Source organism: Lingula anatina, chromosome 7 (genome assembly GCF_051362555.1).
Source record: "Lingula anatina isolate TDL-2025a chromosome 7, LinAna3.0, whole genome shotgun sequence".
Classification (NCBI taxonomy): Eukaryota; Metazoa; Brachiopoda; class Lingulata; order Lingulida; family Lingulidae; genus Lingula; species Lingula anatina.
Window position 1 is genome coordinate 11298944 of NC_141773.1, and position 18043 is coordinate 11316986.

Consider the following 18043-nt stretch of genomic DNA (forward strand, 5'->3'; position numbering starts at 1 on the left):
ACATACCGAGAAAAAATACAGTCATTTCATTCTAAAACACCCCTTAAACCGAATAAAGTAACCCTATATCACGCTCTAGAGATGTTATACGGAAATATTCTTACGTAATGTCTGACCTATTTGGTCAATTTTGCTAAATACTTGTCATGGACGTCCAACTGGCTTGAAAAGTATTTAATCAACCGTCGACACTGACCATGCGCGTCTCAGCTGACCCACACCTAGCTGGCACTGTTGCGGAAAAAAGGTCCCACGGCAAAACCTCTACTTTTTAGTGAGTTTTCTGATAAACAAGAAGCATCGGACCGGAATATAGTCAAACTAATTTTTCACAAGCGCAAAGGAGAAAGAAATTTACTTTTTGGTGATATTTATGACAACGAGGCAGTTTCGGAATATAGTCAAAGTTAGACGGATGTTTATTACAAGTTCACGGAATAATAATTCTACTAGTATTTATTGTTATCTCTGACGACGAGACGGTTACGGAATATAGTCAAAATCAAGCGGATGTTTATTTCAAGTCCACAGGAGTAATAATTCCACGTTTTTTTACTACGAGGCAGTTTCGGAATATACATGTGCTGGTTTTCATGGCATTTATGTGCTACATGAAATTACAAGTTTAAAGGGGGGATAGATTTGATTTTTACCGATATATCTGATAAAGGGGAAGAATGAACAGCTAAGAAGCAAAAGGTAAATAACACAACCCTCGTTAAAAAGTTGCAGACTTACAAATAATTTGTATGCACGTGTGGCTTAAATGTTAACTTATTCCCGTTTTCAAACAATAACCATATGATATGACTTAGTGTTATAAAATTGTAGATAATAATTGCTAAACGTGAAAAGTTTATGCTAATTTTTCAAGAGTGTGAGAGATTTTAAATTTGTTTACTGGTAGGTATATAACGCAAGCAACGTCACTTTTCTCTTGATGCCAAGAAGGTCACATGATCACTCTGTCTTAAATTTGGCTTTCAGCATTTAAGAGACCTCGACTGATTTAACCAAGATGTAGTCGTGAAATTCTAGACTACATCGAGGTTAAATCCGAGTTTTCCGAGAGACACTACGTAGAAATGTCGAGTGAAGCGAGATACTTTTGAGTAGCGGCTCGAGGTTGCCTTCGATCTTCACTGAAGCTTGGCTAAATGGGCAGGCTTCAGTGATCAGCATATCGCCACGGTCATATAACATCCCTAGTTATGGTATAGATAAAGAACGAGGCGCTGAGCTTTACGAGAAATAGAGCAGATAATTGGCGAGGCAAAGCCAAGCACGAGTAACTAACCCTGTGCATTGGTGCGTGGAACGCTTTCGTGGATGACGTGACTTTACACGAAATAAACCACGGCGCGACCTATTGTCTTTTTAGAGGATAATGAGCATATTGTAGTTTTCATTCAAAGGTAATTGCTTACCAAGAGTACTTAGTCAAATATTAGATGTAGCCAAAGGCTGTGTTGCACCAGTACATTATAAAGCATCAGTACTTACCCGGAGAACATGTCATTCTCTCTATGCACACTTTGTATATAGTGAATCACTCAGACACTGGACCTTACCCTGATAGGAGGTGTGCAGGACTTTTTATACCTGAGGTGACTTTCATTTATTTACATATATCAGTATTTCATAATCTAGTTCTTTGTTGTGTATTTCATATTTTTCCATTTATTATATTATTGAGTTTACTAATAGTTTGTTTGTATGCATTTCAGCCTTCATTGTTTCCAGTTAATAAAGATTGGAAATCAAATAGTGTCCATCTTATCTATGAAGGCTCAGGTATGACCATAGTCTACCGGTAAACAGTCCACCCTACAGGCCAGCATGCCAGTTGTAAAGTGCCCATTCCCAGACTGCACTTATGAGACAGAAGATGTGGCAGATACCATTGTCAACACACTATTGACAATACATGCACAAAGGCATAATGCCACTTCCTCTCAGTCATCTACAAAGGTCAAAACTGACAAGATTCGTCGCCCCACAATATCTACAGCGGGTACTAGTGAAGATTGGACTTACTTACCTGACTAGATGGAAAGAATATACCATAGCAACCAAAATTACTGGCCAAGATCGTGTAATGCAATTACTGGAATGCTGTGATGAAACTCTTAGGAAAAATATCACCCACTCAGCTGGTGGAACTCTTCCAAACAAAAGTGAAGAAGAGGTACTATCTGCTATCAAGAGACTGGCAGTACGTGAAGAAAATCCCATGGTTGCCCGAGTCATTCTACACGAGATGCGGCAGGACAGAGAAGAACCAATTTGTCAGTTTGGGGCAAGAATCAAAGGTCAAGCTAGTATTTGTAAATTTACACTTAAATGCCCTAACTGTGAAACAGATGTAGATTACACGGATTGCATATTAAGGGACATTTCAAGTCGTGGCATAGCCGATAATGAAATCCAGCTGGACCTACTTGGAAATATGAACCAGAACATGGACCTTGAAGACGTGTTCAGATTTATTGAATCTAAAGAATCTGGGAAACGTTCATCTGCGACATTAAATGCTTCCGAAGGTGCCCATGCTACTAGCTCGTACAGACGCGCTCAAAGGTATGCAAAGTCTGATAAAGCTGAGATATGCAGTTACTGTGGGGAAAAAGGCCATGGTATTAAAGCACCATTTCGCACACGTCAGAAAGAGTGCCCAGCATACAACCATATCTGCAAACACTGTGAACACAGTCACCACTTCGACCACATGTGTCGCAACAAGAACAAGCCCAAGCTTGGTCGCTCATCTTCATCAAACACCAAAACACAGTCAGTCACTAATCATGGGGAATCTGCTTTTATGGAGCATAGCAATAAGTCATTTTATACGCTATGCACAATAGGTGAATTGGACCAAGACCAAGCTGCAAATGCCATTGCATTAGATCACCACCTATATAATCAGCTGGATGACAAATGGATCAAAAGTACAGTTAATCAAGACCTCAACCATACATTTCATTACAAGCCACTGTATCCTCTCAAGATTATTCTGATCTTGGCTTCAATGTAGACCTTCAAACTACATCTACAATGCTCAATGTACAGTGGTCGGAATAATTTTGTTTCCGTTGTACACCGGTGTAACATCGTTCGAAATGTTTTAATCCCTATCTTGTGAATAGAAGGGGGCGGACAAACAATGGAGGGCCGTATAAATCCCTTCAAAATTCGAACGCACAAACACAATAGCTTAGGTGGAATAACACAATACTTAATACGAGTGAACCCCATGACGCCGGTTTCTGTGGCCCAGCGCGAGCGTGACAATCCGCTGTAACTAGGTGTAATCAACAGCAGGATACATCAGCCAGAAGGTCCCTATTGTTTGTTGCGACGATAGGATTATAGCTTGAAGAGGCTAAACCCATGCTAAGGCGTGCCACGCGAAGCGAACTGTCCTTTTGTTCACTAGTTTGGCACGCGCAGCTGGTTTTTAGTGTTGCTAACAAACTGCTAGTTAAATTTGTTATCAGTTATTTTATCCTTTATGAAATTTCCGCAGTCAAAAATTGAACTAATTATTGTTTGTTTGGTTGAAATGCATGAGCGTCAGCATCAATCTGTCTCAAAAAATTCCTATTGCATTAATTTATTAATGTATAATTCATTTATGTACTTACGTTTTAATTTGAAATATCTGCATTCAAGCGTTCAAGTATTTATAAAACATGAATGATAATGAAAGAGGAATAAGGAAATAACATATTACTTATATTATGCTTATATTATAATATTGAAATTAAATGAGGTGCATTGACATAGGCGCAATGACAATCCAACTACAACGTGCAACAGGGGGAAGTCTGGCTGTATGATCATACAATATACGAAAGTACGGTCAATTAAAAGAGTAAATCATCAGTTAAAGAGGAGGGGGTCTTACTATAGCTCGCTATCTATTGTTAAACTCGACTGTTATTATCTCTCGAACAAGCTTAAAGCATGCCTATACAATTACTGTGTCTCCGGCTGCCGTTCAGAAACACTATGTCGAACATATTTTGCTACAGTGAGAAACATGGTACACTAGCGACTTGTTTTAGATCACTCAAGAAAGGATGCATACGTGCGACACCAGAGGAAAAACAATCAAGTATGCATCTGATCCTTTAATAGTAATTGCACAGTGCATGTTACTAGACCTTTGTCCTAACTCAGTAGTTAGGAATAGGATGTTTGGATAAAAAGCTTCTATTCAACTCGCTTAGACCTAGGGCGTGATATGCTATCATCCGATGAAACACGTAACTGAACCCTCTACCTGTACCTGAATTCCCTTTAGCTGAAACAAAAACTGCCCCTTGAACATGTCCATTTTTTAATCGTCAAATGATTTGTGATTTCATTGAACGTCTTTGATCGAAAGCTTTCAAGTACAATAACCGAACCGTGTGTTGATTATTTATTAAAGCGTAATTAAGTTTATTCAACATGATCTATTTTGTAAACGATACTTGCCAAGATTGAGCTTGGATTGATCACCGTCACTATTTAGCTACTCGCCTATAATGCGTGCTGAACGACAGACAACTTAAAAATATTATCTGTGTAACTGTGCAAATGAACGCATTTAGTTAAAATATAACGAAGCCGGCATTTAATCCATCGAACATATTTATATTTGTTCTTTTAAACCCAGTGTAAGGTTAACGCCAAATCAAAGCAAGCCTTGCAGACTGGTTTTGTTTAAACTGTCGTGCATCAAGTAAAGCTAAGTAAAGCCTGTTTCTACTTCGCAGTGTTCATCCCAGCCATAAAACTGCATGAAGGATAACAAGACTCCGTAGACCTGTGCTTCAGGTTTCCAGGAGTCCCGTGTAACACAATAATATCGAAGGCCTGAGAGTAATACATATATGAGGCCGTGTATGAAAGATTTAACAAGTTAGAAATTCAAGAATTTAAACATGCTTGGTACATGCACATCTAATATTGTTTAGATTAACCTTTACTTTTATCGATCTCATCCCATTGTCTTAACCACCTAAAAGAAATATAGTGAACATGAGGAAAAGTAACACGTTTACATGCAGGCGAAGGAGTTATACTTCAATATTAATCGCGAACAATATCAACAGCGACTAAAGACCGTTGTCTGTCTTTCACACTTTTACACAATCACACGAAGGTTTAATAAAGGGAGTCGCGGCGCGATATCTATCTCTTTCATTCGAACAAGCAAAGGGCTGACCCGAAGTAAGCTTTCTATACTAATGTCCTTTTCATTGTATATTGTAATTACTCTACTTGCTCGCCTCCATTGTCTTGTAAAAGTGACAAAGAAAGTGTTGTATTCACACACGAGTTGAAAGAACTTTGCATAACTCCTTGGCCCTAAGTTGCATAATGTCTTTCTCAAGGTTATAATCAGTGTGAAGAGGGTGTCTTGCCTCATTTAAAAAGGGTGTTGTTCTTCATACTGGTTGTTGCTTAACTTATGCTAATCTTAAACTTTTATGTACCAATATGGTTTTAATAAATCGCCAAAATTATGAATTTAATGAACATTGTGTATCAAACGTTTTGATACGATTTAAATAAATGGACAAGGAGGATTACGGTATTAGGTTCTATTTACCTCTGGCTTTAACTTCGCCCTGCTATATAAATGAACAAATGTTGCAGATCGTAACAAAAAACTTTCTTATAGTGTTTTATGACATATATGATTTACACATTTGATAGTGAAACACTCCTCGACTTTAACGAATCACCTGACGTAAACTGTCTACCCGCGCTCCCCGAAAAAACTGTTTCTTTTAATATTGAAATGAATTGCTTTTAAGGCAAAGAAGTCCATTAAACCCTTTAGTCTCAACATCACTGTACAGCATGTTGTAATCGATATTTAAAAAAGTTAATTTTTGTACTCCGCTTTCATCGAGGATACCTCAAGTTGAGGTTACAATTACATCGCTCGCCTATGCTACTGGAATATATATTTAAGGACAAATTAAGCTTTGTAAAGTCCCTATTGTCACACACCATGGATACTTTATTTTGTCTTGAATGAAAAAATAGCCTCAAATTATCGTTTTGTGCTTAAACCTTTCATTACTTGAACCAAGATCTGTACTATAGCTACCAAGACGTACATGCATCAAGTTGGGTCTGCTGGGGGAGGGGAGCATTTAAATGATAAACGAGGAAGTCTACCTGCAAAAGCAGCAGCAGTGGTTTAAATAATCGCTATCTAGACTCCTTTTTCTTTGACAGCAACATAAAAAGTGTTTAGGGAGAAAGTCACACAAAGACCCGACGTTGTTTTGTCTTCAGCATTTCCTCTTCCTTGTTATCTGCAATTACTATCGTCAATTAATGAAATCGAGAAAGCAATTAAGTGACGGCACATTGAATATAGTCACTATGTGCATTTCACTGAGTGTTTACAAGATCTAGTGACACATTTTATCGCCACGCGTTCTAGTTTGATTAGTTTAGAAAATTAAACAGTTACTCTGGCGGCTCTCCGTCATTGCTATGAATCTGACATCGAACTTAGTCCAAAATATTAGTAAATTCAGAATTATTAGCTAAAACGTAAATTGCGCCAATTTGTCAGATAATCAAAAATGCCGGTGATCCACGCGGAGGGTACGCTTTCCTGAAGGTAGCGGCGACGAACGGCGACGATATTTTTCTGAATAGTGAACCTTTATTAGTTACGAAAAGCCCCCTTTTCAACAGGCACATTTTATTAATTACTTCATGTCACAAAGTTAATTTATACAGGCAAATTTTTATTCAAGGAAATAGTTTCACGAAATGAACGAGAGTAAAATATAAGTCGGCACAAATATAAGGCATACAACAATGAGTCATGTTATGGATCATGTTATGGGCCATGTCGGATTATAATGGCATACCTTGATGCAAAACAGTCTATCGTTTCTTCCACCGCGAGTCCCTTTATTTAATGTAATGTATTACTCATTACCCGTTTCATTTGACACTCTCTCTTTTTATCTCCCTTCCCCTTTCTCTTGTTAGAAGGAGGGTAAATAATTAAGCACTCAAAATCTGCACCACCAAACTTCAGAAAAACATAAGTCGACGATCCAGTGGGCTGATCCACAACATCCGACACAGCAGAATGAATCAAATAACAGCTAGCACAAATTTATATGCAGTTAGCTATAGTGTCACTACATACATAATCAGCTGCACGTGCGAAGCTGTTGAACAAAAGGATAGTTCGCTACGGGAGACCGTTTGTTTACATAAGTACTCTAAGGGGGCGTGGCTACCCAGGCGACCAGGGGATTAGGCTAGTTACTATATGCCGTCAACAATCGTTTAGCGACCCTGTCATTATACACTCTCTCTATTGTATTTTCCACCGCATTAATCGCAGTGTAATCTTCAAATGGTCCACGGGGTAAATGTACACATTCTTAATCCAAGTACGGTAATGGCTGACACTGGATGTCAAAGCTGTCTTGCTGGTATTAAAGCAATCCAACCCCTTCAGTTAACTGAAAGGGATCTCATTCCAGGTAAAATGAAAATGCATGCAGCAAATAACAAAGGAATTAACATTCTGGGTGCCGATTCTCGGGTGAAGACAAGCTTGGAAAACACCACACAACGAGACAGATCGTCTACATCACAGACAAATCAGACAGAATATTCCTCAGCAGAAAAGCATGCGTTGACCTCGGTCTCATTTCCATTGACTTCCCTCAAGTTGGAGATGCTTGTCAAACAGCCGGTGATACAAAAAGATATGAAATAAATGCCGATTGTGAATGCCCAAAACGCCAACCTCCGCCTTCACGTCCTATTCCTTATCCAGCAACAGAAGAAAACCGTCAGCGGCTTCAGCAATGGCTTATTGACTATTACAGATCCAGCTCTTTTAACATGTGTACCCACCAGCCACTCACAATGATGAATGGATCCCCTATGAGAATAATGGTGGACTCTGATGCAGAACCCAAAGCATACCATACCCCTCTACCAGTACCACTACACTGGCAAGACCAAGTCAAAGCTGGCTTAGACCAAGATGTGAAACTAGGTGTTATTGAACCCGTTCCACTAGGAGAACCAGTTACATGGTGCCATAGGATGGTCGTTTGTGCAAAGAAGAATGGCAAACTTCGCAGAACTGTTGATCTTCAAGCATTAAATGCCCATGCTAAACGTGAAACACATCATACTCAATCACCGTTTCATCAAGCAAGATTTGTTCCACAAGGTAAAAAGAAGACAGTCTTTGATGCATGGAACGGCTATTATAGCGTCCCACTTCATGAAGATGACAGACATCTCACCACATTCATAACACCATGGGGGCGTTATCGGTATTGCGTTGCTCCTCAAGGATATATCGCTTCGGGTGATGCCTACACCCACCGTTATGATGATATCGTTTCCAACATTCCCAGAAAAACTAAATATGTAGATGATACTCTACTGTGGGCAAATTCTATTGAAGAAAGCTTTTGGCAAGCTGTTGAATGGTTGGATATATGTGGAAAAAACGGGATAACTTTCAACATTGATAAATTTGTATTTGCTGCAGACCAGGTCGATTTTGCTGGATTCACAATAACAATGGACAGTGTAAAACCTTGTCCTAAATACCTGCAGGCAATCACAGACTTCCCAACACCTAAAAACATCACAGATGTACGTTCTTGGTTTGGTCTCCTAAATCAGGTTTCTTATGTGTTCAGCATGGCCAATAGGATGTTACCATTTCGTGAGCTACTCAAACCTGGCACGCCTTTCAAATGGACTGAAGAGTTAGATCAAATTTTCAGGAATCCAAACAAGTAATCATCAACGAAATAGAAGAGGGTGTCAGGATATACGAAAAGAACAAAACAACGTGCCTGGCCACAGATTGGTCTAAAAGTGGAATAGGCTTTTGGTTATTCCAGAAACATTGCAATTGTAAAGTGGCAAAACCATTTTGCTGCAAAACAGGATGGAAAATTGTCCTTGTAGGTAGTAGATTCACACATCCTGCTGAATCCAGATATGCACCTGTGGAAGGAGAGACACTAGCCGTGGCTTATGCTTTAGACAAAGCAAGATTCTTTGTTCTTGGATGTACTGACCTAGTGATTGCTGTTGACCATAAGCCACTTCTCAAAATCTTTGGAGACAGATCCCTTGATGCCATATCCAACACACGTCTTAGGAACCTCAAGGAACGTACTCTCCGTTACAGGTTCCGTATCATTCATCTCCCAGGTGCTAAGCAGAAAGCCGCAGATGCAATATCTCGTCACCCAACAGGGGAACGGCACCCACCCAAAATGCAGCTTCAAGACGATATTTCTAGTACTGCTGAATCTTATGACTTGCCTTATTCCGCTGACATCTTTCACTCTTTCATAGGAGGCATCAAACTAATGGATGGTGTAAATGATTACACTGACATTGAGGAAAATTTGATTGACTCTGCTATTTATGCCCTTGATTCCACAATTAAGTCAATTACATGGAACCAAGTTAGGCAGGCTACAGCAAGTGATGAAACATGAATCAGCTTCTGTCAATCACTGAGTCAGGAATCCCCAAACACCGCCATGAATTGCCACCTTCATTGCGCGAATACCACCAATTCAGGGAACACATCTACAGTGTTGATGGTGTTATTATTTACAAGGATCGCATTATTATACCACCACGGAACAAATACTTTATGCACTTCACGCTGCTCACCAAGGCATCTCATCCATGATATCCAAAGCAGATGCTTCCGTATTCTGGCCAGGTAGAACCTTTTTGTATCTAGACCTTTTCGAAATAGGGTGTGTGTGTGTCTATACACACCTATTACGGGGCCCGCACACGGTCAGCATTTGGCGCGCGCCACTTGCGCTGCACCGTTTTCTCATCGTGTGCGGGGGTATTTTGGTGAGATTTTTGCCTCACGCGCGGCTGAGCAAAATTTCTCACGTGTTTGATTTTTTTGGTCTCTTGAGGCAAATGTCTCAGCGTGTGCGGGGTGCAAGCGCCGATTGCTCACGCCATGCGCATGTGCCAGTAGCCGGAAACAAAGAAAAATGGCAGCCCCCAGCGAAGTCAACAAAAATGTACACAGTTATAGTTAGTCTGATTGATTAACGTGGGCACCATTATCCATTACTATCAGAAAAAACAACAATATGTAATGTTTCCTTAATCACATGATCCCACAGTTCGCGGGGCGTCCGATAGGGGCAGGCCAGGAGGCATCTCTGCAGAGCAAAGAGCGCATCGTTTGCGGGGAGTTGAGGAGTGCGAGCATCTGGCGCAGCGCAAGTGGCGCGCGCCACTTGCTCATCGTTTCTTGGGCAGGTTTCAAAGATGTTTTACATTATAAGTTTAAATATTGTGATTTTTAAACAATTTTTCTCAATTCATCTGAAATTGTTGGTAGTAATAAAGTCTTCAAATTTAACAAGTTTTAAAAAATCGTTTGACAAGGCAGAGCCACACTTTATGACCAATATATGCGCACTTTAAATTTATGACCTATGCATTGTGCTTTTTCAGTTTTAGAGAAATTTTGACAGCATACCTATCCTTGCCTAAGCTATCGCATGAGGATGGACTTGATGGCATGAAATGATGAAAAGATACCAGTTAGACAAAGCAGAAAGTAATTAAGTGTTTATATATATAAAAGCCAATACTTCATTATTTTTTTAACTAGCCTATTGCTAGTAGGATCAAGGAATTATTAATACTATATAGTATAGTAAGAAATTACTTTGATAAACAACTGGTGTGAGACTGACAATAAGGTGAGTTTTTTTTAAAAATCTATGGATTTTTCATTAATTTTCAGTTTTTATCTGCTTTGTATAAATTTCTTGTTTCTACATACATGTATGATTTTATCATTATATTATATGTATTTTTAACAGAATCCCGAATTTCATATCAGCTGACAATAAGGGAAGAGGTGTTCTAGTCAAGACCAGGGAACATTTATTTCCATACGATTTTGTGTGATGGTGCTGTTGATGCAGGTGTGACTGAACAAGAGATGGTGTTTTGTAGAGTCTTGGATATTGTTTACCCTAGAAACCTTTCTCATAGCAAACAATTTCTGGAACAATACTTTCTTCAAGTATTAAACAGGATGGGCTTTGACCCAAAAGACTTCCATTGAGAGTGGCCTGCCTTTAAAGAGCACATAGGTGGCATGTTTATAGTGAATAAAAGTAAAGATATGTGTATGGATTTGTTTCAAGGCTAGGATACCAGACAAAGATTAGAATACATACAATAATGCTAATTGAAATTGCCTTGTTCACCGTGTCCACTTCTCAGGTGGAGAGAGGATACAGTGCTCTCAAAAGAATCAAATCTGACTGGAGGTCAAGTTTAGGGAATATTATGCTTAAGTTAACCAAATTTTGACAGCAGTTTTATAGGGGTCAAGTTTTGATGATCACTTAGTCAAGGAATCTATCAACCACTGGGTGGCAGGGTGACACTCTGGGAAAACGGCCCAATTTTGAACTTGAAAATTGATTTAGTTTTCTGATTGTCATATCCAGCAGGTAAATGACGTGGCCATTGAAGATTCCAAGGAAATAAAAAAAAAATTGAAACATACTCGTATACTGAAGTTTTCTTTTTTTTTTTTCATTTTTAATGCATTTTGCTTTGTTATGTATTTTTAAATAATTAAAATTACAAATTATATTCAAGAATTTTCAGCCGGGGATGATCTTAATTGTATGTCAGTTTTGGCTAAAGTAATATTCATAACTTGCTGGGGCAGGTGCTTCTCCTGCCCTCAGAATAGACAGATCAAGTTGGCCAATGATTTCTTAATTTGATGTATTTTGTTCATTTCAGTTTCTACGTGACAATTTCAATGACAAGCAAATAAAATAGATGTGAAAAAGACTAAAGAAGTTTGCTTATTCGTAATAGTAGAAACTCAGCGACGATTTAGTGAAAGACGATCAGCATAGTATGTAGAAAAGATGGCAACACAAGCAGAAATGATACTTCTGCAAGCAGAACTGAAAAGGGTAGAGTCGGATATAGACCAAACGATGTGTGAGTTGGAAAAGCATTTTAACTTTACAAAGTCAAATATAAAAAAGACATCTACTCCCAAAAACGCACTAACATCTTGTGCCCCACTCACTTTGTGTGAGCAAACTACGATAGCAAAGGAACTCAATAAACCAAGAATTCAGATTCAAGTATTTGAAGGTGACCCGATCAAATATGTGGTTTAAGAGACAGTTCAAAAGTAGAATCATAGAAACATGCGACTCTGACGATGAAAAACTGAACTATCTACTGCAATACACCAGAGGTGAGCCTCATGAAATTACGCTAGGATTCGCTCACTTAGATGCATCCATTGGTTATAAGGCCGCATGGAAGGAATTTGAGAGAAGGTATGGGGACCAAGAACAGATTGCGACATCGTATATAAACCGTGCCTTACAGATGCCAGTGATAAAGCATGATGATTATGTCGCACTAGACAAATACGGCATATTTTTAAGGGAATGTGAGTATGCAGTAAAAGAAATAGATGCCATCCCAGTCCTCGAGTATCCTGATAACCTTAAGAGGCTAATGACAAAGCTGCCGCTCAAATTGCATGATAAATGGAGAAGCATAGTGTATGAAAGGAAGAAAAGGGGACAGAAGATAACCTTTCAGTTATTCGTAGATTTTGTGCAGAAAGAAGCACGAAAATTGGCTGACCCCATTTTTGGAAAGGTTCCACCACCAGAGAGACCTATACCAACACCAAGGAGAAGAGTTCCAGCACAAACAGTACTGTCTAGTACCTCTGCATCCAGCAGCGAAAGACACGTTCACAAGTGTATATTATGCAAGGAACAACATAAACTTCACCAATGCCCAGAAATGCAAGAAAGGACAATGGATGAAAGAATCAGCATTATAAAGAATTATGGTTTATGCTTTGGGTGCCTTGCATATGGTCACAGAAAACATGAATGCAGAAATAAAATGAAATGCCAAAAATGTAACTCTTATCATCCAACAATTCAACACGATGACAATTACACTAGTAAAGTAGTGGGAGCAGCTGTATGCCATACCACCCACAGTTCTGAGAATGTGCATTCCATGATAGTGCCAGTTGTAGTGCACCACGAGGATAATCCAGACATTTATTCAGTGGTATATGCAGTACTAGATGAGCAGTCAGATGCCTGCTTTGTAAAGTCCTCGACCCTCAGTGAACTCGAATGTAAAGGGAAGTATGTAGACATCAGACTTTCAACCATACTTGGAGAAAAAACCGTCCCGAGCAGGAAAGTTGGAGGACTTGTTGTGAGAGGTCTGAACCAAGAGACATTGATTGAGCTCCTAGATACATACTCCAGAGACTCCATTCCAGTTAAGCGATCGCAGATACCCAGACCAGAAACTGCTAAGAAATGGCCACACTTGCACTCGATTGCTGATAAGATTACTCCTTATCGCCCAGACATAGAGGTAGGACTGCTGTTGGGAGTAAACTGTATGAAAGCCATTAGAGGTCTGGAATACGTACATGGTAGAGGAGAGGAACCATATGCATACAGATGTAACCTAGGTTGGGGTATAGTAGGGCCAGTGGACAAATCAAGACCCATAGATGAGAACAAGAGCTTTGCAACACGTGCCTTTGCCTTTAGAACACAAGTGACAGAGATCAGCCCCGCTGAGGTTTGCAGTCTCTTTGACCAAGGTTTCGACCAACAGAAAGATGAAAGGTTAAGCCTTCAAGACCAGAAGTTCACGAAGATTATGGAGGAGGGCATACATTTCAACGAGGGTTTTTACGAGATACCACTACCATTTAAAGATGGACATGCAGCATTGCCAAACAACAAACCAGCAGCTGGGATCAGACTAGAGCAGCTAAGGAAAAGGCTAATCCACAACCCGAAGTATTATTAGCACTATAACAGTTTTATTCAGGACCTCATAGATAAATGCTATGCAGAAGAATCACCTCATGAAGATGGAGGTTGGTACTTACCACATCATGGTGTATATCACCCCAAGAAACGTGAGAAATTACGAGTGGTGTTTGATGCCAGTGCAAAACATGAAAATGTTGCGCTAAACGAAAGGACCTGATTGCGCCTGTTGAACGGACCTGATCAGAATAACTCGCTCATAGGTGTTTTATTGAGGTTTAGAGAGCAGTCAGTAGCAATCATGGATGATATGGAGAACATGTTTCACAGGTTTAAAGTGAAAGAAGAGGATGGAAAGTTTTTACAGTTCCTATGGTGGAAAGACGGTGACCTCAATAGTAATCCCATCACATACAGAATGACGTCTCATATATTTGGAGCGATAAGTTCACCAGCATGCGCATTGTATGGCCTGAGGAAACAAGCAGAGGACTACCAAGATGAGTATTCATCAAACGTCATTGCCTTTCTTAAGAATGACTTTTATGTAGACGAGTCAAGTGCATTGACCTTAACAGAGACACATTGCCAATATGTCCAGCTTTAGGATTACAGTGGTGTGTAGAAGCAGACAGTTTTCAGTTTCAGGCCCAGATCAATGATAAGCCATTAACAAGAAGGGGAATTCTCTCCACTGTAAGTTCCATATTTGACCCTTTAGGCCTTGTCTCACCATTCATCCTTGCCGGTAAGAAAATTCTCCAAGAGCTATGCAGAGACGGTGCAGAGTGGGATGATCAAGTGCCAGAGAGTATTAGATGCAGATGGGAAAAATGGCGCCCAGATTTGCTGAACTTAACCAAGTTGAATATACCACGGTGCTATAAGCCAAATGATTTTGATGAAGTGACTACTGCAGAACTTCATCACTTCTCAGATGCCAGTGTAGAAGGCCTAGGTCAGTGTAATTACTTGAGACTTAAAAGTAACACAGGAAGAATAGCAACCACATTAGTTATGGGCAAGTCCAAGGTAGCTCCCTCTAAACCAGTGCCAGTCCCACGCCTAGAGCTGACAGCAGCAGTGATGTCTATAAAGGTGGGGACCTTTCTTGCCAAGGAGTTAGAGTATGAGGACATCACCCATGTGTATTGGACTGACAGCAAGGTTGTTCTAGGGTATGTCAATAATGATGCTAAGAGATTTCATGTCTTTGTAGCTAATAGAATACAACAAATTAGAGAAGTCAGTCAGCCATCGCAGTGGGGGAATGTTAAGTCCAGTGACAACCCAGCTGATATAGCCTCCAGGGGAACAGGTGTGACAGAGCTACTACAGAATGAACAGTGGTGGAATGGGCCAGACTTCCTGCTCACTGATGAACCACTATCTACCACTAATACCCAATTCAGACTAGCACCAGATGACCCAGAAGTACGCAAATCTGAAGTCAATGTATTTGCTACTAAAGTAGAAACCAACCACGATCACTTGTCTGATGTATTGAAAAGGTTTTCTTCCTGGAACAGAGCAACACGAGTTGTTACGTGGTGTTAACGATTCATACAGAAACTGAAACAAGCTAAGAACAGGAAATCTACACAGCAGAACACAGTTGAGACCAGCAATGAACCGTTGAATGTTCAAGAAATATAAGTGGCAGAAAAGATCATTCTCAAGTCAACACAGACTGCTACATTTGAGAAGGAAATTGAAATACTGAAATCAATTAACAAAGAAGATAACAGTGAATACACAGAGAGAAAACAGGCAAGATATCGCAACGAACAAATCAAGAAAACCAGTTCACTATACCGCCTAGACCCATTTTTATGTGAAGATGGACTACTCAGAGTAGGTGGTTGTATAAAGAGGGCAAATTTACCCAGAGAGCTTACACACCCAGTGATTCTGCCTAAGCATCATCACGTTACAAATCTCATAATTGACCACTATCATACACGATGCGGACATTCAGGAAGTGGCATTACTCTTAATGAAGTCCGAGCTAGTGGTTATTGGATAATTTCTGGCCGTGCCAAGATTGGATCATATATATGGAAATGTGTGACCTGTCGTAAGCTACGAGCAAACTCACAGAGTCAGAAAATGTCAGATCTTCCAGCTGACAGACTGGAACCAGCACCTCCATTCACCTACAGTGCAGTAGATTTCTTTGGACCATTCTATGTGAAGGAGGGAAGAAAGCAGATGAAGAGATATGGTGCTATGTTTACATGTTTAGCATCACGTGCTATTCATATAGAAGTTGCATATTCACTCAGCACAGATTCTTTCATTAACTGCTACAGACGCTTTGTATGCAGGCGTGGACCAGTACGTCTACTCAGAGCAGACCGTGGAACCAATTTCTTTGGAGTTAAGGGAGAGCAAGAAACTACCTTTATGGATATGGATCAGGACAAGATCAGGAGAGAACTTCTGAAAGACCACTGTGACTGGATTCAGTTTGAAATGAATGTTCCTCATGCTTCACATATGGGAGGCGTGTGGGAAAGGATGATCAGATCAGCCAGAAATGCTTTATCAGGACTTCTCACAGCTCACAGCGACCGTTTAGATGATGATTCCTTGTCCACATTGTTAACTGAGGCAGAAGCCATAGTTAACAGTAGACATTTGACTTACATTGATACACAGTCACCAGATTCTCCAATGCCTTTGTCTCCAAATCAGCTCCTGACCCTGAAAACTAAGGTCGTGATGCCACCACCTGGGAATTTCATAAGGAAAGACACATACCTTCATCGAAGATGGCGACATGTTCAATATCTAGCCAATGAATTTTGGAGCAGGTGGAGAAAGGATTTTCTTCCTACAATACAAGAGAGAAAAAAGTGGATCAAACAATGTAGAGATGTACAAGTTGGAGATATTGTTCTCGTGATAGATGACAGTGCACCAAGAAATCAGTGGCCACTTGGTCGCATAGCAGAAACCTTTCAAAGTGCAGATGGATATGTGCGTAAGGTCAAGTTGAAAGTTAGGGACTCTACATATGAGAGACCAGTGCACAAGTTAATTCTTTTATTGACCGGAGAAGACCCCGTCGAGGAGCCAAAATAACTGTTAACTGTGACAATAATATCAGTTTGTTATGATTCTATGCTACAATCTGTGCATATTTAATGAACACTTTTGTTTTCTAAAGATAGTTACATGTTGGGGTATTTGTGTTTATGGGATTGCAAGGTATTTTATGTTTAAATACGGTAATTAACAATAAGTTTTGATGTTCCTTAAAAGGTGTTTAAGGTACGGTAATTCTGAATAATTTCCGAGAAAAAATCTTTTTTTTTTTTATACGTAATGATGAGGTAAACAGTGTATATTGTGTAAATTGCTTTCACAATTTAGGGGAGCCATGTTAAGGTTTGGCCCGTCTTAGCTGTTATGCAACATCGGTGGAGATAGCGTTTTACTTTTTTGACTAGAGTGTCACGGGTCTATCCTTGGATTCACAAATATCATTGGACGACCGCATGAAGTGATGACGTCATAACACAATTACACTAAAACACCGGCACATCTAAAGCAATGCTGAAGGTACACGTAATGTCAATGTACAATTCAATTATTCAGTTTATTTTTTATTGTTTTTAATATCAGAAATAAAAGTATTTTTAAAGTGCATATTAAAATAGTTTATTGTCGTTGTTATTTATTTATGTAATGAATATAACATTAATGTGAGACCGTAAACACTGTGTTGTCAAGTAAAATGAAGCGTCTGATACAAAGTATCAAGCGCGGCATTCACGTGCTTGTTTGCAGTGCGTTCAGTGCACTTTGTTTACACTGACATGTTGAGGTCAGAAACGCATATTTTTTTCTGTATAATATTACGCAGTTTTGATTTTGATTATACAAAAAGAATCAACAAATGATGACATAAAAACACCTGTGCTTTATTCTTATATTACACGGATTGCAATTGGATTTTATATGGGAGTTATATCAACACACAATGTGAGCGTTGTGATGAATAATAGGCCTATAGACTAGGAATCTATAGGTTATAAAGACAGAGAAACGTTTTAATTCTAGGATTCACATTTTGGTTGGGTTACTTGAAAATGCTTACAAAACAAAGGTGTCTGTTGCAAATGTGAAACATAAATACAGATGGAAGGGCACTGCTC

At 39.5% G+C, this 18043-nt stretch overlaps 3 protein-coding genes across 3 annotated transcripts; all 3 read left to right on the top strand.

Annotated features, from left to right (window-relative positions):
- Positions 1–1340: 1340 nt before the first annotated feature.
- On the top strand, positions 1341–3581 carry LOC147760737 (uncharacterized). Its single transcript, XM_087018344.1, has 2 exons — positions 1341–1607; positions 1728–3581. Exon 2 carries the CDS (start codon positions 1928–1930, stop codon positions 3032–3034), a length of 1107 nt encoding a protein of 368 aa, XP_086874470.1. The 5' UTR covers positions 1341–1607; positions 1728–1927; the 3' UTR covers positions 3035–3581.
- An 8635-nt stretch (positions 3582–12216) lies between these two features.
- On the top strand, positions 12217–13917 carry LOC106165295 (uncharacterized). Its single transcript, XM_013543459.3, has one exon. It carries the CDS (start codon positions 12217–12219, stop codon positions 13915–13917), a length of 1701 nt encoding a protein of 566 aa, XP_013398913.2.
- A 2072-nt stretch (positions 13918–15989) lies between these two features.
- LOC147760738 (uncharacterized) lies at positions 15990–16967 on the top strand. The gene has a single exon (XM_087017185.1). It carries the CDS (start codon positions 15990–15992, stop codon positions 16965–16967), a length of 978 nt encoding a protein of 325 aa, XP_086873311.1.
- Positions 16968–18043: the final 1076 nt, after the last annotated feature.